Source organism: Oncorhynchus mykiss, chromosome 25, assembly GCF_057628025.1.
Source record: "Oncorhynchus mykiss isolate SJ-2025 chromosome 25, ASM5762802v1, whole genome shotgun sequence".
Lineage (NCBI taxonomy): Eukaryota > Metazoa > Chordata > Actinopteri > Salmoniformes > Salmonidae > Oncorhynchus > Oncorhynchus mykiss.
Genome location: NC_143046.1, coordinates 82152687 through 82173629, shown reverse-complemented (window position 1 = coordinate 82173629; position 20943 = coordinate 82152687). Strand labels below are relative to the sequence as shown.

Below are 20943 nucleotides of genomic sequence, written 5' to 3'. Positions count from 1 at the left end.
CTGGAGGAAAGGGAACTGACCCAGGTTTTCCTTTAGGATTCTGCCTGTGCTTAGCTCCATTCCATTTATAATTGTTTTAACCTGGAAAAACTCCCCAGTCCTTAACGATTACAAGCATACCCATAACATGATGCAGCCACCAACACCAACACGTTGTATTTAGGACAAAAAGTGAATTGCTTTGCCACATTTTTGCAGTATTACTTTAATGCCTTGTAGCAAACAGAATGCATGTGTTGGAATATTTTTATTCTGTACAGGCTTCCTTTTCACTCTGTCATTTAGGTTAGTATTGTGGAGTAATTACAATGTTGTTGTTCCGTCCTCAGTTCTCCTATCACAGCCATTAAACTCTGTTTTAAAGTCACCATTGGCCTCATGATGAAATCCCTGAGCGATTTCCTTCCTCTCTGGCAACTGAGTTAGGAAGGACACCTGTATATTTGTAATGACTGTGTGTATTGATACACCATCCAACGTGTAATTAATAACTTCACCATGCTCAAAGGGATATTCAAGGTCTGATTTATTAAAACATTTTTACCAATCTACCAACAGGAGCCCTTCTTTGCGAGGCATTGGAAAACCTCCCTGGTCTTTGTGGTTGAATCTATATTTGAAATTCACTGCTTGACTGAGGGATCTTACAGATCATTTTTATGTGTGGGGTACAGAGATGAGGTAGTCATTAAACTATTATTGCACACAGAGTCCATGCAACTTATGTGACTGGTTCAGCTTTTACATTTTTATTAATGAGTAAACATTGCAAAAAACGTAACTCCACTTTGACATTATGGGGTATTGTGTGTAGGCCAGTAACAAAAATATCTAAATGTAATCAATGTTGCCCAGGGTTAAGAACATACATTGTAGATGAATAATATGACATTGTATTGCATTACACCATGTGACCAACATGTCTAATATGTTGTTAGTAATATTCATTCAAATAAAATGAGAAAACCTTTTTTTTTTTTTTTTTTTACATATAATTTTGAGATCTGGCCACGGACGCAACTTTGAGTCCCCCCCCACTTTAAGAACCCCTGTTGTAGCCTACATGTATTCAAATGTCTCAAAGGATTTCCTGTTGTCTGATACAAACTAAGCCATCAAATTAAAAAGTGTGACTACTGCTGTTAACTGTCCTTTAGGTTGCTTTAACTGTGACCTCTACCCTGGGCTAAGTTCATGAAGATATACTTACAACGTAGTTTGTCCACTATTTTCCCTCCACACATAGTCGCCAACATTGACTTCATCGAGAAAATGCTCAGCTTCCCGTGGCCTTCACTAAACACACAAACAAACAATTTGGAAAATGTATCTATTCACAACTGAAACACACACACTCATCATACCGACAAAGGAGAAGCATCTTCCCTTTTCAATAAAGCAAATACTTTTTTTCCCATGATTTGATAGCTTTAGCTTGTTGACCACAATATAGAACTTCTGAATCTATCTTGACCATGTTGTCTGAAGGCCCAGAATCATTTGAAGGGGAGAGCTCACAGTTCAGTCCAGCACACTGATTACTTTAGTCCAGGTAGACACAGACACATTCATTTGATATATTTACAGTCTGGACTCCAACATTGCTCGTCCTAATATTTCTATATTTCTTAATTAACTCCATTATTTTCAGATGTGTGTATTGTTAGATATTACTGCACTGTTGGAGCTAGGAACACAAGCACTTCGCTACACACGCAATAACATCTGTTAAATATATGTATTCCATAGTAAGAAATTATATCTTGTGGGCCTCCCGAGTGGTGCAGCATCTCAGGTCTTGAGGCGTCACTACAGACCTGGGTTTGATCCCAGGCTGTCTCACAGCTGGCCATGACTGGGAGACCCATGAGGCGGCAGACAATTGGCCCAGCGTCGTCCGCGTTAGGGGAGGGTATGGCAGGATGGGATTTCCTTGTCCCATCACAGTCTAGCTACTCCTTGTGGCAGGCCAGGCGCCTGAAAGCTGACTTTGGTCACTAACTGGACAGTGTTTCCTCCGACACATTGGTGCGGCTGGCTTCCGGGTTAAGCGAGCAGTGTGGCTTAGCAAGGTCATGTTTCGGAGGACGCATGGCTCTCGACCTTCGTCTCTACCAAGTCCGTGGAGGAGGTGCAGAGATGGGACAAGACTAACTACCAATTGGATATCAAGAAAAAGGGGTAAAAAAAAATACAAATAAAAACATCTCTAGTTCTGAAAATAAGGTGTTGCACCATACTTAAATCTACAGACATGTACATGCACTTTTCATACAGCAGTTCAAAGCAAATGTATACACATCATCCTGCTCCCTCTGGGGCTCGACGTCGCCGGTCGACAAACCACCGGTCCTGGCAACCCACATTGCGCACACCTGGCAACCATCATTGCACACACCTGCTCCCTATGGTAACGCACACCTGGACTTCATCATGACCCTGATTACTCTCCCTTCAGATAGCCCTCACCAACCTCCGTCATCAGGCAGTATTGGTTCTGTTTTTGGTTCTGACACTTCTCTTGTTTGGTAACTCTCCATGTTCGTTATTATTAAAACTCACCATCTGCACCTGCTTCCTGACTCCCTGCGTCGTCGTTACAACACAATGTACGAAACATTAAGAACATCTTCCTAATATTGAGTTGCATCCCTTTTGCCCTGAGAACAGCCTAAATTTGTCAGGGCATGGACTCAACAAGGTGTCAAAAGCGTTCCATGTTGACTCCAATGCTTCCCACAGTTGTCAAGTTGGCTGGATGTCCTTTGGGTGGTGGACCATTCTTGATACACACGGGAAACCGTTGAGTGTGAAAAACCCAGCAGCGTTGCAGTTCTTGACACAAACCGGTGCACCTGGCACCTACTATCATACTCCAAAGGCACTTAAATATTGTGTCTTCCCAATCACCCTCTGAATGGCACACATACACAATCCATGTCTCAGTTGTCTCAAGGATTAAAAATCCCTCTTTAACCTGTCTCCTTCCCTTCATCTACACTGATTGAAGTGGATTTAACAAGTGACATCAATAAGGTATCATAGCTTTCACATGGATTCATCTGGTCAGTCTGTCATGGAAAGAGCAGGTGTTCCTAATGTTTTGTCCACTCAGTGTATGTAATATTCTATATCTAATGTATATCCAGTGTCTAATGTAGTGCACCTGTCATATGTAGCCACCATGAAGTTGAGGAGCAGACTGATGGACTGCTCTACGTTGATCTGGTGCACGGTGGGAAGACGCTTGTTGAGCTGGTAGTAGATGGAGGACAAGATGGTCTCCAGTCTAGACACGTTAATCTCTGTGTTGTGGTCCAGTGTGTTCAAACCGCTGTCACGGAACGCCTCAATCATGTTCCACACATCCACCAGGTGCACTGGGGGAAGGAGGGGAAAGATAGACAAAATAATAGATTTATTCTAAATGAACTAATTACGTTCAAGTGTACCGTATTTGAAACAAACATATGTGACATTGTTGTGTGTACAGTTCAATAAGTTAGGAGAGTAAGATCTTCAGTAAAGGAAACTAAAAGAGGCCGACAGCGAGTACTTACGGTTGCATCTTTTCTGCACGAATCTTAGCTTGCAGGCCGTCCTATAGGTTGACAGTCTGATGACGTCAAAGTTTTGTCCCCCTGATAAAAATAAAAAGATGAATCAACAAACTAACACAACCACACACACACAAAACCCACTGTATGGGGAAGGGGAATGTACTGTACAGTGTAACGTGAATGGCTTGGCTAAGACACAGCAGTGTGAATGATTAGTACTGGTTTTCCTCTGGAGATTTCACTCAGACAGTGCATGATGTGAAGTGGTCCTCAAACGTTTTGGGGCCGGGGACCCCTTTTGTGATAGCAAATTCATCAGGGACCCCTTTATAGTCAGAACACAACTCAAGTAAAAAAAAACAATAGCATACAAGGAGTTGTACCATGACTTTGTCAAGTCAAGGAGTTGTACTATGACTTTGGCAGTGCATTGCCGGATGAACCAAGTCTAGGGCCCTGGGAAAGACAATTTTAAAGGCTCTCTCTTGGCATCGTATATACATTTTAGCAGTTTTCAAGCAAATTTAACGCAATGATACACATTTTGTCAAGGGGAACAAAAAGTCAATGTTGCAGCTTTAAAGCTAATACCCTGCAGTTCTACACATTTTGCCATGAGGCAGAAAGAAAGCTTTTCTGTTTTAAAGCTAATACCCTGCAGTTCTACACATTTTGCCATGAGGCAGAAATAAAGCTTTTCTGTTTTAAAGCTAATACCCTGCAATTCTACACATTTTGCCATGAGGCAGAAAGAAAGCTTTTCTGTTTTAAAGCTAATACCCTGCAATTCTACACATTTTGCCATGAGGCAGAAAGAAAGCTTTTCTGTTTTAAAGCTAATACCCTGCAGTTCTACACATTTTGCCATGAGGCAGAAAGAAAGCTTTTCCGTTTTAAAGCTAATACCCTGCAATTCCACACATTTTGCCATGAGGCAGAAAGAAAGCTTTTCCGTTTTAAAGCTTAAATTACAGTGCATTTACAGTTGAAGTTGGAAGTTTACATACACCTTAGCCAAATACATTTAAACTCACAATTCCTGACATTTAATCCTAGTAAAAATGCCCTGTCTTAGGTCAGTTAGGATCACCACTTTATTTTAAGAATGTGAAATGTCAGAATAATAGTAGAGAGAATGATTTATTTCAGCTTTCATTTCTTTCATCACATTCCCAGTGGGTCAGAAGTTTACATACACTCAATTAGTATTTGGTAGCATTGCCTTTAAATTGTTTAACTTGGGTCAAACGTTTTGGGTAGCCTTCCACATGCTTCCCAGAATAAGTTGGGTGAATTTTGGCCCATTCCTCATGATGCTGGTGTAACTGTATCAGTTTTTTAGGATCCTTGATCGCACACACTTTCAGTTCTGCACACAAATTTTCTATAGGATTGAAGTCAGGGCTTTGTGATGGCCACTCCAATACCTTGACTTTGTTGTCCTTAAGCCATTTTGCCTTTGGAAGTATGCTTGGGATCATTGTCAATTTGGAAGCCCCATTTGCGACTAAGCTTTAACTTCCTGACTGATATCTTGAGATGTTGTTTCAATATATCCACATAATTTCCCATCCTCTTGATGCCATCTATTTTTTTAAGTGCACCAGTGCCTCCTGTGGCAAAGCACCCCCACAACATGATGCTGCCACCCCCGTGCTTCACGGTTGGGATGGTGTTCTTCGGCTTGCAAGCCTCTCCCTTTCTCCTCCAAACATAACAATGGTCATTATGGCCAAACAGTTATATTTGTTTCATCAGACCAGAGGACATTTCTCCAAAAAGTGTGATCTTTTTCCCGATGTGCAGTTACAAACCGTAGTCTGGCTTTTTATGGCGGTTTTGGAGCATTGGCTTCTTCCTTGCTGAGCAGCCTTTCAGGTTATGTCAATATAGGACTCGTTTTACTGTGGATATAGATACTTTTGTACCTCTTGTACCTTTGCTGTTGTTCTGGGATTGATTTGCACTTTTCACACCAAAGAACTTTCATCTCTAGGAGGCAGAACGCGTCTCCTTCCTGAGAGGTATGACGGCTGAGTGGTCCCATGGTATTTATACTTGTGTACTATTGTTTGTACAGATGAACATGGTACTTTCAGGGGTTTGAAAATTGCTCCCAAGGATGAACCAGACTTCCCATGATGTTAAGCAAAGAGGCACTGGGTTTGAAGGTAGGCCTTGAAATACATCCACAGGTACACCCCAGTTGACTCAAATGATGTCAATTAGCCTATCAGACGCTTCTAAAGCCATGACATCATTTTCTGGAATTTTCGAAGCTGTTTAAAGGCACAGTCAACTTAGCGTATGTAAACTTCTGACACACTGGAATTGTGATACAGTGAAATCTGTCTGTAAACAATTGTTGGAAAAATGACTTAAAGTAGATGTCCTAACTGACTTGCCAAAACTATAGTTTGTTAACAAGACATTTGTGGAGTGGTTGAAAAACGAGGTTTAATGACTTCAGCCTAAGTGTACGTAAACTTCCGACTTGAACTGTATGTGAAAATAAAATCATTTTGGGGGAATACAAGAACTATTAAGTTGAAAAATGTATAATTGGTGGAGTAACTGTGGATACCAATATCCCTGTGAGCCTCCCAGGCCCATGTTGCCCAGGGTTAAGAACATACATTGTAGATGAATAATATGACATTGTATTGTATTACACCCTGTAAACTTATTCCACGGATCCCTTAGCCAAGATTTGTTTAATCTGCTGTTGCTAATGTAAAAACAAAAATATGAATATATGCATTTGGAGATCTGGCCTCGGACCCCCTGCAGTACCTCTGCAGACCCCCTTTGAGGAATCCCTGATGTAAAGGGGAATGTACAGTATAATGCTTTACTGTGCACAGCAGATTATAACAGTGTGTAAATGAATAGTAATAGTTTGGCCCTGGAGCTCTGTCTACTCACTCATCTCCATGAAGAGTTGTCTCCTCTCCACCATGGCCTTGCCTCGTTTACTGCGTTCTTCTATCATTCTGGGGGGGGGGGGGGGGGGGGGGGGGGATACCACAACAGGCAATAAGCACACATTACCTTCTCACTATGTAATTACATCATCATTGTAGATACTATACATTATCAGTCTTCTCTGCCCTCTATCATTCTGAGGAAATAAACCAGCAAGCATTACTACCTTCTCACTCAGTAATTGCATAATTATTGTATACATTAGACATATTACTATTTTTTAGGGAAATAAACCAGCAAGCATGCATTACCTACTCATTACATACCTGTAATGACTATACATCATTGAAACCATTGTATACATTATCAAGGTCCATTATAGCCTTTGTACATTCAAGTTAAAGCAGTAGTGTAAAATATGAATCTAACTGATCCTGTATACTCTATACACTCATCACTCTAAGTATGTATGTATCATATATGGAATGTTCCATAATGTACAACACATACACTCTTAGAGAAAAAGGGTTCTTTGGATGTCCCCATAGGAGAACTCTTTGAAAAACCTGTTTTGGTTCCAGGTAGAACCCTTTCTGTGGAAAGGTTCCTACATGGAACCCAAAGAGTTCTACCTGGAACCAAAACGGTTCTACCTGGACCCAAAAAGGGTTATTCAAAGGATTTTCCTCAAAAAGAGTTATAGATCTGTAATTTTTCCATTGAAAGCAAGTCTAAGAAGCGGTAGAGCTGTTCTATGTGCGCTATTTCGATGTTTCCAGTTCTTAAGTTCTGTTTTTGCATCCTATACTTTCGGTTTTGTACACAAGCTACAAATACAATATTTTGGGTTGTTGAAAAATATATTTCACAGCAGTTTAGATGGTACAATGATTCTCAACACATTGGGAATACATTGTCACAAAGTGAAATTAGGCAAACCTTTAAGATATTTAGTAACCAGGAAATGGAGCGATTTCTCCATATTGCACCTTTCAGAAAAAGTGAACTTAATCTACTGATGATTTTATCAGATAAAAATCCCAGAGGAATTTATTTACCTGTCGCTGTCTGAATATTAAACAAAGTGAAGCATTAACTGCTGCTTCCCCTGTGGAGAGAAGAACCATCAGAGAGAGTTAGCTAGTTGGTTCCTTAATATTCTGTGTCTGTTATGTTCTGTAGTAGGATAAGCAATCCTTCCAGACAAAATGGGTTTGACTTTTAACACCCTCCCTTCAAGGACTAAATGAGGGGGGGGGGGGGGGGGGGTTCTTCCTGCAAAGGGGAACACACTTGAGTTCTCCTGCTCTGTCTCTTTATAGTACACTACAGGGCACATAGGGCACTGGTCAAAAGTAGTGCACTTTATAGTGAATAGGGTGCCATTTGGGGGACACACGTCCTGTCTGTACTCTACAAATGATAATTCTCCTTGACATCGCCCCTCAGCTAAAACCTGTGGATTAATGGTCCCGAAAGGCAGCCGGGGGTACAGACAGAGGAGACACTTAATGATGATAGACACAGAACACATTACAACTATTCAATGATTGGTTCTGAAACCCGGGAAATGACACGATAGGCTTGGATGGGACCAGACCTGGGTTCAAATACTTGCAGTGTTTCATCTAGCTTGCCTGGAGTGACAGGTGGATGAGGCTTGCACTGTTGGAACTTTTCTATTGGTTCAATTCAGCAAGGTAAGCTCAATGAAACCCAGAAAGTATCGGAAATGATTTCAAATAGTATTTGAACCCAGGGTTTGCTTGGCTGGCAGAGGGCTCTATTCAAATACAGTACCGTATCAACATCCCATCAGACCAGCCAGAGATCTTCATCAGCTGAACAGTTGAACGTAAGCAGTCAGTGCTTGCATATCCAATGGCACCCCATTCCCTTTATAGTGCAATACTTTAGACCAGAGCCCTATGGGGATAGCGTGCCACTTCGGGCACAGTCAGTGAAGCCAAGCCAAGGTTGAACCCTCAGGAACTCTGTTGACATGGCCTTTATATGCCTCTCTTCTCACTCGTGTAGCTGGACAGCCATAGTTTCCAGTCCCATAAAGATATTGATATACAGATTAAATATAATACTAATAATCATAATAAATTGTTGTCCACATAATGTGCAAGAAATGGTTGTTAGATAATAGATTATGACATGTAGTAGATAGTATGTAGAATGGAAGAAAACACCAGCTGTCAGCAGTAATTGTACAATGGCCCTCTGTAATATTAAAATACGCAGTAGACCTACTGAAGACTAAGCTTGTCTGAGCGTTTCATATATAGGCAACTAAGACTCTGAATGAGAAAGTGGCTACCAAAACAAATAACTTCTGTTGATATTGAGGAAAATGTCAAACCTTGATTGGCCATTGTGAAATGTAATATACCTTAATAGGATATCAGAGCCTGACTGAACTCTTGTGGGCAGACAAGACATAACATTATACACAATATTTGGTTTTGGGAGGATGACAATATAGTTTGATAAATCATTGAAAGGCTTCTTAAAAATTGCACCTGTAGGCATTAAAAGTCAAGTAGCCTAATGAAGTTTAGATACTATATGTTGGATCATTAGTCACTTCTGAGTACAGTGGTGACAGGCCTGCAGGTGCACAATCATCAAATACCATGAAATTACCGAGGTAAAGACAGATTCAGATTGGACATTCGACTGTAGTTTTCCTTACGTCCACCAACCACAGTTAGGGACCGTCAACATAGTGACAAATCATTATTTTCAAATTTCAATAGCTCTTTAACCATTACGCCTAAAACTTTAAAAACTGGTTCTAGCTAACCCGATGGCATAGACACACATTGCACCCACTTTTTTTTTGTTGATTTACATCTCGCACTATTTAAAATGAATTATTTATTTAAATTTAAACAAGGTTCAGAATGTCCACTGCACTATCCTTGTATATTGCACACCCTTTAGGTTTGTCTATTTTTCATCTCACATGATTTTACATAAATGTTTCAAACTGTATCATTTCAATAGCTCCTTGGTAATATGACCTACTGACCTCAAACTACTTTCCAAATGTCCACTCACTGGCGGAAACGGCCACTGCTAGGCATCGAGTGCGGTAACGTCTACTAAGCCATCATAAGGGTAAAGCCGTGGTTATTATGAAATTGATCGTAGTAATGGTTAGAGGTCGACCGATTAATCGGAATGGCCGATTAATTAGGGCTGATTTTCAAGTTTTCATAACAATCGTAAATCGGTAATTTTGGGCGCCGATTTTGCAGATTTTTTTTTTTTACACCTTTATTTAATCTTTATTTAACGAGGCAAGTCAGTTAAGAACACATTCTTATTTTCAATGACGGCCTAGAAACGGTGGGTTTAACTGCCTTGTTCAGGGGCAGGACGACAGATTTGTACCTTGTCAGCTCAGGGATTCAATCTTGCAACCTTACGGTTAACTAGTCCAACGCTATAACCACCTGCCTCACGAGGAGCCCGCCTGTTACGTGAATGCAGTAAGAAGCCAAGGTAAGTTGCTAGCTAGAATTAAACTTAATCAATCATAATCACTAGTTATAACTACACATGGTTGATGATATTACAAGTTTATGTAGCGTGTCCTGCGTTGTATATAATCGATGCAGTGCGCATTCGCGAAAAAGGGCTGTCGTTGCTCCAACGCGTACCTAACCATAAATACCAATGCCTTTCTTCAAATCAATACACAGAAGTATATATTTTTTAACCTGCATATTTAGCTAAAAGAAATCAAGGTTAGCAGGCAATATTAACCATGTGAAATTGTGTCACTTCTCTTGCGTTCATTGCAGGCAGAGTCAGGGTATATGCAACAGTTTGGGCCGCCTGGCTCATTGCGAACTAATTTGCCAGAATTTTACGTAATTATGACATAACATTGAAGGTTGTGCAATGTAACAGGAATATTTAGACTTATGGATGCCACCCATTAGATAAAATACGGAACGGTTCCGTATTTCACTGAAAGAATAAACATCTTGTTTTCGAGATGATAGTTTCCGGATTTGACCATATTAATGACCTACGGCTCGTATTTCTGTGTGTTATTATATTATAATTAAGTCTATGATTTGATTGAGCAGTCTGACTGAGCGATGGTAGGCACCAGCAGGCTCATAAGCATTCATTCAAACAGCACTTTTGTGCGTTTTGCCAGCAGTTCTGCTGTTTATGACTTCAAGCCTATCAACTCCCGAGATTAGGCTGGTGTAACGATGTGATGTGAAATGGCTAGCTAGTTAGTAGGGTGCGCAATAATAGCATTTCAAACGTCACTCGCTCTGAGACTTGGGGTAGTTATTCATCTTGCTCTGCATGGGTAACACTGCTTTGAGGGTGGCTGTTGTCGATGTGTTCCTGGTTCGAGCCCAGGTAGGAGCGAGGAGAGGGACGGAAGCTATACTGTTAAACTGGCAATACTAAAGTGCCTATAAGAACATCCAATAGTCAAAGGTATAAGGAATACAAATGGTATAGAGAGAAATAGTCCTAGAATTCCTATAATAACTACAACCTAAAACATCTTACCTGTGAATATTGAAGACTCATGTTAAAAGGAACCACCAGCTTTCATATGTTCTCATGTTCTGAGCAAGGAACTTAAACGTTAGCTTTCTTACATGGCACATATTGCACTTTTACTATCTTCTCCAACACTTTGTTTTTGCATTATTTAAACCAAATTGAACATGTTTCATGGCTCTCAAGAGAAGACAGGCTATGTGCTCACAGCCCACAAAATGAGGTGGAAACTGAGCTGTACTTCCTAACCTCCTGCCCAATGTATGACCATATTAGAGAGACATATTTCCCTCAGATTACACAGATCCACAAAGAATTCGAAAACAAATCCAATTTTGATAAACTCCCATATCTCCTGGGTGAAATTCCACAGTGTGCCATCACAGCAGCAAGATTTGTGACCTGTTTTATTGTTTATTTCACTTTTGTATATTATCTACCTCACTTGCTTTGACAATGTTAACACATGTTTCCCAAGCCAATAAAGCCCTTGAATTGAATTGAAAGGAGATCCCATTGGCCAATGAACCTGCAAAACGTTTAACGCCCCACTCAGTATACTGTCGACCAATCGCGTTCACGTTGTCATGCCAGGTACCACGGTTGCTAAGCCTATCGTCATTCAACCCCCTACTCAGAGTCGAGGTATGAGTCGATTAATGTGCATATTTTCCTCGAACGTACGTAACGTCAGGATTACAAAGCTATACGATATTACAAAGAACAAGAAAATGATCTCAAATCTCGGAAAATATTTGTAATGTTATACTTTTTGTTGGGTTTTTGAGCTAGTGCCCAAATGACTCCCATTCAATCCTTGGACACTCCTTGTCCCAGAATGCAACGCGCGACCCATTGACGACGTCTGGGCAACGTACACAATGGACGTGAATACAATTCCAACGGAGTGTCCTATCTCCTCAAAGTATCTGTGGCTCGGGGCAAAAGGCCTACTATCTAGCTGCTTTAGTTCGTTAACTAGCTAGTTATTTTCATGAATGGAAGTTCGATTTTAATATGAGAACAACACGCCTAAGTAATACCATTGCTAAGAATATTGACAATTATTGTAGTTTCTGCTCATTGTTTTCAGGCTGTTTACATTGAGTGTTAACTAGGTACCCCCAATAAGTTGCTAAAAACATCTGCATCAAAGATATGTGAGTGACTTTGTCATACTGCAAACCGAAGTCAACGCAGCAGAGAAATAGCCTACCTCCAGTTTACAAACGGTCATCAATGTTGACAAAATCCTTATTTATTCTGCATTTTGACTAGCTAGGATTAATTATATGCAACGGTTTGAGATATGGCTGGCAGAAGCTGCAGGATCAATCTTTTCTCCCCGTGTCTGGTTGCATGTCGGGGAGAATGTTGCACTACTTGGCTAACATTTCAGATGCTCACACAGACGTTGTCCCATTCGATCGAACAAATAATGGTTTATTACCAACACCGTACTGTAAACACATCGTGGCCTGCGTGTGCTTGTTTTCAGACTTTTTGTTTCACTTTGACAGTGCTACAGACCACAGTGCTTGCGCATGCAAATTCAGCGCACAAGACAGTCTAAAATATAATTTTGTTATTTGACTCTTCAAAATAAAAGCTTATTTGACACGTCAATTAGTGTTATTTGAGGTATATATTTTTTGTCCAACCCAAACTGCGCTCCATAGATGACGGTGATGATCACGTATCATCAAATGCCAAACGGCCTGGGCTATATCATCTGCATTATTAGGCATATCAGCGTTTTTAATATAATAAGGTCAACCTAAACGAAATGCAAATACATAGGTGATATTAGGCCTATCGCCAAGCATTACGTCATTCCACGGGTTTCATTTGCAATGAATGAACTCAGGCGCATCAGCCTCTATAGGAGCATCACAGCACACACTAAAATAATACGTGTCAGTTGAATAACGCAGTGATATATCTATCGCACCTTGCCGAGTAGGTAGCCTAGCTAATGACAACATAATTTTAAGTGAGTCAACATACGGAGGACTAGGGCTTATAGGGCTCGAAAGGCGAAAACATCATCCACGCTCTCGGTGACGAATCATTAGCTTTACAAAACTTTATGCGTCTCAGATCTGGAAGGAACCGAACGACCTACGCGGCCATATTGCTGTTTTAACTCTCTATTTACATTGTTTCCGCAATATGAGTTTGTCGTGTGAAGCAGCTTAAAGGAATATGCGAAATGATAATGTACCCTAAATATCTACCCTAATAAATGTGTAGTAGCCTAATTTAGATGTGCCTTCTCCACTCTAATGGCTATTTAAATGATAATTGTACATACAATTAGCCTTACCAGTTTGAAAATCACGCCAGTGACGTTAATAGCATCAACATCAGATGAAGAGGATATAAGTAGTCAGGATATTTCCTTCGTGAATCATCGCTGCACTCAGTCTCACTTGTCTGTCCGCATTCGTTCGTTATTGCTGTCCGAGCAATGCAAAACGATTGATATTATACAAACACTGTACCATATCCAGTGCGTTTCCTGTTTCATAGCCTACGACTCAGAATTACGGTGGTGGCACAGATAGAACAATGAGACACATATTTCACCGGATGTATAAATGTGAAGCATCCGGTTGGCGTTACCAAATATGGTGATGAGAGGAATCCCGGTGGTTGGCAGTAGGAGCCTTTGCCGAAGTCTCTAAGAATGCCGCTGTTTAGGTCGAATTTAGTTACTGCACACGCGCACTTCACACAGTATGAACAGTCTAGAACGCACAAATAGAATCTCACTAGCTCGTGCTTGGCTCTGCCCACTATGATTCATTGGAAACGACAGGCTCTGGTCTATCTTGTGTTAGTTGTAAACATCTTCGGTGATGGCGTCTCATAAAAATGTACGAGCGCCGCGTTCTCTCCTCAGCATCATGAACAACCGAACACCCGAATAATTGTATGATATATGGGATAGTCAGCAGGTATGCTACAACATTCTAATCAACAATATACTTTCTCTGTAGCATATTTTTATCATGTGTAATATGGAAACAACATGCATCTGAACTGGGGATTGTATCTCTTCTTAGTGGAGTGTGAAAAAGATGAGGCAAGTGTAAAAGCCTACTGTCATAATGTGATGTGGTACTGATAGTATGCCTATCGTGTAAGTTGTACTAGTATTAGAGTAGAGTCACATTACAGATATAGCCAGAAGAGTATGCTCCACCCATGAGTCTGGTTCCTCTCTTGGTTTCCTCCTCGATCCCTTCCACCTAGGGAGTTCTTCCTGGCCACTGTGCTTCTGCACTGCTTTCTCTTCGGGGTCTAGACCGGGTCTCTGTCAAGCACTTTGTGACAACTGTTGATGTAAAAAGGGCTTTATAAAATATGTTTGATTGAATTTGATTGACATACACAAAATGTTTTCTCATTGTTATTTATTCTTTGTTGACAAGTGCTGATTACTATATTACATTCACCTGCATTTTAAAATGGAGAGTTTAAAATCTAAAAACAGCAAAAATGACACAGACTGATGGGACTGCACCCTTCACAAGACAAACAGACAGATATTTTCAAACCATTATTGATTGCCCGATGACACTTAGAAAACACTTTTCCTCCAAATCTATCCTCAACCTTTATTTGTTGTCCTTAGGTTTCAAAATTAATCTAATCAATATATCCCTCTGAATTTAGGCTATCAATTGCTTTAAAAAAAAGTCAATCAAGGTTTGAGAAAAAGGACAAAGTTGAGTAGGCTACTAAACCAATTATTCATCAATAAAGACGTTAGCTGCCTGTTTACAAAATGTACTGTAGGTAAAAACAACTTTCTCTTTGCAATCCAGTCACCATCACAAGTCAGTCAACAGAACTTTTGTTGTTTTTAAAACCATTTTTACTCAATACTAAACTTAATTAAAAAGTTTGCAACGATAAGAGGGGAAATCATAAATATAAGGTCTCTTTTATATCCTTACAAAATATGAACCCTCCATTTATGAATCATTTGGTTGCTTCCCAATTGGCGCCCTATTCCCAACATTATAAAGGAATAGGGTGCTATTTGAGACGTAGACTTCGAACCTTTTGAGAATCATGTGACACACACGCACACACAGGGCCTGGATCCAATCCACCGACCACTTACAAACGGTGCCATGAAATTGTATTGTTAATTTACAGGCATTAATTTTTCCCTAAATAAAGCACATAGTTAATGCAGAAAATATGTGTAAGACATAAAACAAAGACCCTTATTAACCAAAGTCATTACAAGAGCATTCAGTTCAGAGGGTTAAATTATTCCAGGCAGGACTTCAGTGGAAAAGGCCATACAGAATCAGAAAACCGGGGGATTTTTTTTGTTACAAAAGTAATTGGTCTGTCCACTCAAACAAAAACGTTTAAAAAAAATACCCTGTTCTTAAAAAAAAAAAGATTTGTAAATAGATTTTTTATATTAAAATATATGACTTAAAATATATTAATTTCTTTAACTAGTCAGACATTTTAAAAAACGAGATCTGATCTTTTAGTTTTCATGAGGTGACTTTGGCATGTTACCATGGAAATTATTTCTATAAAATATACCGGTACTCAGCAACTATCTTTAGTTTTAGTCAGATCATTCAAAAATGTGATTGATACATTTAGATTTTATAATTGCAATCACCATGCATACCAATATTATGTGCCTTTGCTTTATATGTAGTAAACTGTACCTCTCTATCACCTATACTTTGAATGGTTTCTTGATAGTACAGCATTTAGCGTTTAAATACACATTTTTGCGTAGTTTCTTTTAGAGATATAAATTGTTTTGCAATAAAAACATATAACATTGGATATAATGTTGGATATGCTTAAGCAACGTACATAAAGCTTAGATAGAGAATTCATTTCTAAATATAGCTTAAAGACAATATTTACAAAGCAAAATAATAATACATTTTACTCCCTTCTTTCTCTGAGTGTTTTAACTGTACAGCAGGGCTAATGGTTACGTTGCTATCCACAAACAAGCATCCACGTATGAAACATAATGAGACAGAATATCTTTCAGTTCGAGGTTTAATGAAGGTTCACGGTGTCGGTAAAACTTCACCAATGACCTTAGACTGAAATGGGAAAGATCTTAGTTCGTAGCCTTGCCGCAGATCTGTTAGTACTGTTAGTACTCCTATGGCCACTGTCATAAAACAATACAAACAGATCTGGAACCAGGCTACTCAGCTTGCTCCTCGAAGGGCACTATTTATCAGTGAAGTGCTTTAACTTTTCAACACCATGTTAGAGTACGAAGGCTGTACACTACTTGTATAGTGTGCACTACATGTACAGTGTACACTACATGTATAGTGTACAGTATACAAACAGTAGAGCTGTCATTCAAGTCCTTTGCCCAGTAAGTGTTAGTACTTAGAAAAGCTAAGTGCAATAATTGTGACATGTTTTTTATAATCAAAATAATAATTTCAAATATCTATTCTCTTGTTATATATCTGTAAGACTGTTTCTAGTACTGTAAATATGTAAATGATTGATTGCAACCTTTAAAATCGATATAAATCAGTATATTTGTACTCCCTCAACTACACGCAAACCCCATTGAACTCCCTTCTTCACCTTTTAAAACATCATAACGTAAACTCCACAACAAGGAGTGGCCGTCTTTAACATAACAACAGTGTTATTACGTTCTACAAAAATAGCAACATTAATTTTTTTCTTTCCTTTTAAAAATCTAAACTATCTTTACAAAAATATAGAACAATAACATGTCCAAGTGCAAAGTATTGCCAAGATTCAACATGTCTCCTAGTCTGAAAGGTGCAGATTTGATTTGCATTGCCCAAAACAAACCAGCCTTTTTCAGATGGAACAGATTAAACAAGACTATGATCGTCTAGCGTAAATGCTTTGCCTCCCCACTGAAAACCATGGGTTGGGTTTAGTATGGCCACTGTGCATTTTACCCTGGTAACCATGGTTCGGGTCAATTCCACTTCAATTTAATCAATTCAAGAAATAAACTGACTTTGCAATTCCCCCTTTTTTCTGTGAGAAAATTAGAATCGGAAATCAAATCAGTTTACTTCCTGAATTGAAATCGAATTGACCCCAACCCTGCTGGTAACTACTTCTTGACAATGGTAGATTACTTGATGCTGACTTGTTCCTTGGTGCAACAATAAAGATTTGAAACAAATCATTTCTACATTTCTAACATTCGTTTTATCGTACCACTAGACATGAGACACAGAGTTTCGAAGGGCCAATGCAATCGTCATGGCAGAAGGCCCCACACCCTTTACACATGATCATAGCTTTGAGTCGGCAGTAGCATTTCGACTGAACGTCCTCTATACCAGATCCCTCCATACACCCCTGCTCTGGAGACCCCTCCCCCTGGTTTATGTGGTCCAAAGGGTGACCGGCAGGTATGGTAGTGACGGTCACTGAGAAAGACATGACACTGCCGGTGCCACTGCCGCTGTCCCCACCACTACCTGACACAGAGAGGGAGGTGCTGGAAGCGCTACCTGAAACAGCAGCACTGTGGTTCAGACTCAGAGTGTGAGGTACAGACATGCTGATGGTGCCACTGTAGCAGGACCCCACCATGGATTCCTGATTATTGATTGGAGGTCTCTGGGTTTGAAAGGCAGACGGATGCTGGTAAGTACTGGTGTGACTGGGGTCCACGGTCCCCATGTGGGGAGATACAGATACCCGATATGGCTCAGAATGACCACCCTGTTTACTATTGCAAAGTTCCAGGTGCCTCCTGTGCTGTGATTGGGTGAAAAGGTTGGTTTCTTTGGCTCTTGCAGAAGTGCCACTGTCTCTCTCTGTACTGGCTAAACTGTAGTCCTTCCGTTCCGGTAGACAGCCCTCCACTGATGGAGACTCAGACTTTATCCTGGAACAGCGCTGAAAGCCCAGAGCTTCACCCATTTTTGTGATTGAGAAGCCCTGCTGTTCCATCTTGACTCCTCCGGCTGAGTTAGAATGAGAATGAGGCTTATTCTCCACGGACTCCTCCCCATCGTTAGCCAGCTCCTCTCCCTCTGTGTGTTCTCTCTTCAGATTGGCCAGAGGGGTCAGTGAGGTGTTGGCGGTAGCCAATGGGTGGGAGCGTTTACTGCTCTCTGAGCCTCGCCCGTACGTGGAAACATTGAGGAGATAGTGCCCTGACATGGCAGGCCTGGACATCCTCTTCCTTCCAGGGAACCCCGCGGAGAACCGGGGATGGTCCCCACACTCCTCCTGGTGCCCTAGATTGCAGGCTCCAAACTGGGCACGCTGAGCCTCGCTTGAGACCCCATACAGCTGGTTCTGGTGCTGCTGGGTGGCCCTCTGCATCAGAGCCCTGAGGATCTGCTCCTGGATGTCTTTGTTAGGTGTTTCTCTTTGATGGTGCTGGAGCTCTGCCAACTTACCTGCCCTTGTTCCAGGTATGGTGGAGGGGGAGGGGCCTATAGATCCTTGCTGTTTGGATCTACTGTTGTCCTCCACACCACCAGAGTGCAGGTACTGACTCTGGCTTTCACCACTGGCTGTCCCAGCTGTGCTGTGGGACTTTATCTTCCATTTGTCATCATGGGAGGGTTTGGCCTGGGTCAGCTGGACCTCTGCCTTGTCCAGCGGCTTGGGGAGGATCTGTTCCAGAGGGACCTCTTTCCCCTGGAGGAGAGACGTGACCAGGGGGTTGTTGGCTGGGATGAAGTGGCTAGCCCTGGCTGCCATGGAGCCTCCAGATACATACTGGCTCTTCACATCACACACAGATGAAGTGAGGCTAGAGGTTGACTGGGGACCTGATGGGTGTGATATAAGTTGAGTGTTCCCATGTTGAGGCCTCATCAGAAAACCTGGGCTCATGTTACCAGCAGAGTAGCCTCTCTGTCGGTCATCAGTGAGAGACGCTCTGCTGGTGTTGGAGCATCTTTGAGACAGGCTAAGGTCAAAGGGCACAGAGGAGCCTGATTGGACAGAACTGGAGTGGGCTGGTGTGGTGACTGCATCGGGTGATTGACAGGTAGATTGACCAATGGTGCTGCTTGCTGGCAACTTGGTGGTTGACTGAGATTGGGTGGAGCTTTGGGTGGAGGAGGAGGGTCTGGAGTGGAGGGTCTGGGCTGAAGCTCTATGGTTTCCTTGCTCTCCACTGCCTCCTCCTGGTCCTGGGCCTGGTACTGCACCTTTAGAGAAGGAGCTCGCTGCAGCTGCTGCTGCACGTTGGGTCCGGGCTAGCTGGGCTTTAGCCTTGATGTCAGCCAGAGTGCGAGCACCAATGCGTCCAGGGCTAGGACCAGGGCTAGGACTAGGACTGAGGGAGACAGGGAGAGGAGTCCTAGGGGACACCTGGGTTGGAGACGCAATGGCTGGGACTGATAGGATTTGCGACACAGTAATCTGAAAAACAAAGTGAACAAGACATTTTAAAAAAAAATGTGTGGGCCTTCCTGGTGTTAGTAGACACATTTGGTCTAAATTTACCTGACGCTTTTATTCACCACAAATACATTCCAATATACAATATTAAATTGTTACCTGAAGCGGAGGCACTCTCTGTGCTGTTGTTACTGTGGCTGCTGGAGAGGTTACCACAGATACTGCTGGTGGAGTGATGCGGGCTCTCTTCTCTGGAGTCAGCTCTACTTCCTGTTCACTGGACGAGGACTTCCTTTTCAACGGCTCCGGGGATGGTGTGGTGGGTACAGGTGTGGTTCCAGGGGTGGATACAGGGGCGGATACAGAGGTGACTGACACAGGGGCTGAGGCTCCTCTCTCTGGTGTAACGTCAACATCTTCCCTCCTCTCCCCACTATGCTTGTCCACGCCCAGAGGCTCTGGAAGGTCGATAGGCAGTGATGAACTGAGCTTAATCTGGGGGCAGACCTCTGGAGGACTCTCCTGGGCAGGGGATGGTGGGATCTCAGGGGACGGGGGGATCTCAGGGGACGGGGGGATCTCAGGGGACGGGGGGATCTCAGGGTACTGGGGGGTGTCTGGCTGGGCTTCTTTCAAATCCTGCTCCTCATCTTCCTCCTTCTGCTTCTCTCCAAGTGGAGTAACCGTTGAGGTTGAATCCACCACATCATGTCTCCGCACAAGAGCTGCCTCCACTGCCACTATAGGTAGGGATAAACCTCTACTACGAGTCCTGTGTCTGGGGTACTCAACCTCCAGTGTCTTCTGAACGATCTTTGCTGGCAGCACCGGTAGTACAACAGGTGGGACTGCTACTGTTTCCTCTTGAACAGGCTCTGGCCTTGACTTGGTAGGTTCTATGGGTTTAAATGTCGGGTTTATGGGCAGTGATGATGATCGGAGCCTCCTCTCTGAAGAGCGAGTCTGGCAGCTGTTCAATGGGATCTTGGTGTCTTGCAGTACTTGGCCAGCAGGACGTGGCTGTGATGGAGGAGACGACTGGGCTTTGGTGGCTGAGAGCTCCAAACTGAGACCAGACTCAAGCAGCTCTTTGGATTCCTCTAAGCTGAGTCCAGAGCTGGATAGAAAGAGAGGGAGGGAGACAGAGAGTGAGAGATCAGCCAACTGCATAAAGAAAGGATAACTCAAGAATGTTTAAAGTATATAAATTACAAGTAGCAAGTTTGGTCTCTGAGGAATAAAGCTTGATATAACAATAATTGCTTTATATTTTAAAGATTCCAGCCCTGAAAAAAATGACTTACTTTTCACCATAGTAGTTCTCAAAGAAGCTCTCCTTCCAATGCTCCACCTTCTTCCCCTTCTCAATCTCCTGACGCATTCTCAGCTGCAACTCAGGAGTGAACTCACCTGGGTGGTTTGGAAAATATAAAAAGGTTTACGAGACATTTTTTTTAAAGTTACTAGAAATATGAAAAATAGCAATTTTAATGAAAACTTTAAAAGTTGAGTATTAACACATTTT

At 41.7% G+C, this 20943-nt stretch overlaps 2 protein-coding genes across 6 annotated transcripts in view; both read right to left on the bottom strand.

Annotated features, from left to right (window-relative positions):
* The window catches only part of LOC110505843 (dystrobrevin beta), a 65015-nt gene extending 51384 nt beyond the window's left edge, over positions 1-13631 (bottom strand). For both annotated transcript variants that reach the window (XM_090221280.1, XM_090221279.1), the window contains exons 1-5: positions 13360-13631; positions 6486-6553; positions 3561-3641; positions 3167-3380; positions 1211-1296 (exon numbers count right to left, since the gene is read on the bottom strand). In XM_090221280.1, the coding sequence (XP_090077406.1) occupies positions 1211-1296; positions 3167-3380; positions 3561-3641; positions 6486-6552 (448 nt within the window). In that variant the 5' untranslated portion in view covers position 6553; positions 13360-13631. The remainder of the gene's footprint in view (positions 1-1210; positions 1297-3166; positions 3381-3560; positions 3642-6485; positions 6554-13359) is intronic.
* Positions 13632-14437: 806 nt separating this feature from the next.
* Positions 14438-20943, bottom strand: part of LOC110505839 (putative Polycomb group protein ASXL2) — a 29474-nt gene continuing 22968 nt past the window's right edge. For all 4 annotated transcript variants that reach the window (XM_021585294.3, XM_090221275.1, XM_090221278.1 and 1 more), the window contains 3 exons: positions 20723-20828; positions 19578-20535; positions 14438-19439 (listed from right to left, as the gene is read on the bottom strand). In XM_021585294.3, the coding sequence (XP_021440969.3) occupies positions 17256-19439; positions 19578-20535; positions 20723-20828 (3248 nt within the window). In that variant the 3' untranslated portion in view covers positions 14438-17255. The remainder of the gene's footprint in view (positions 19440-19577; positions 20536-20722; positions 20829-20943) is intronic.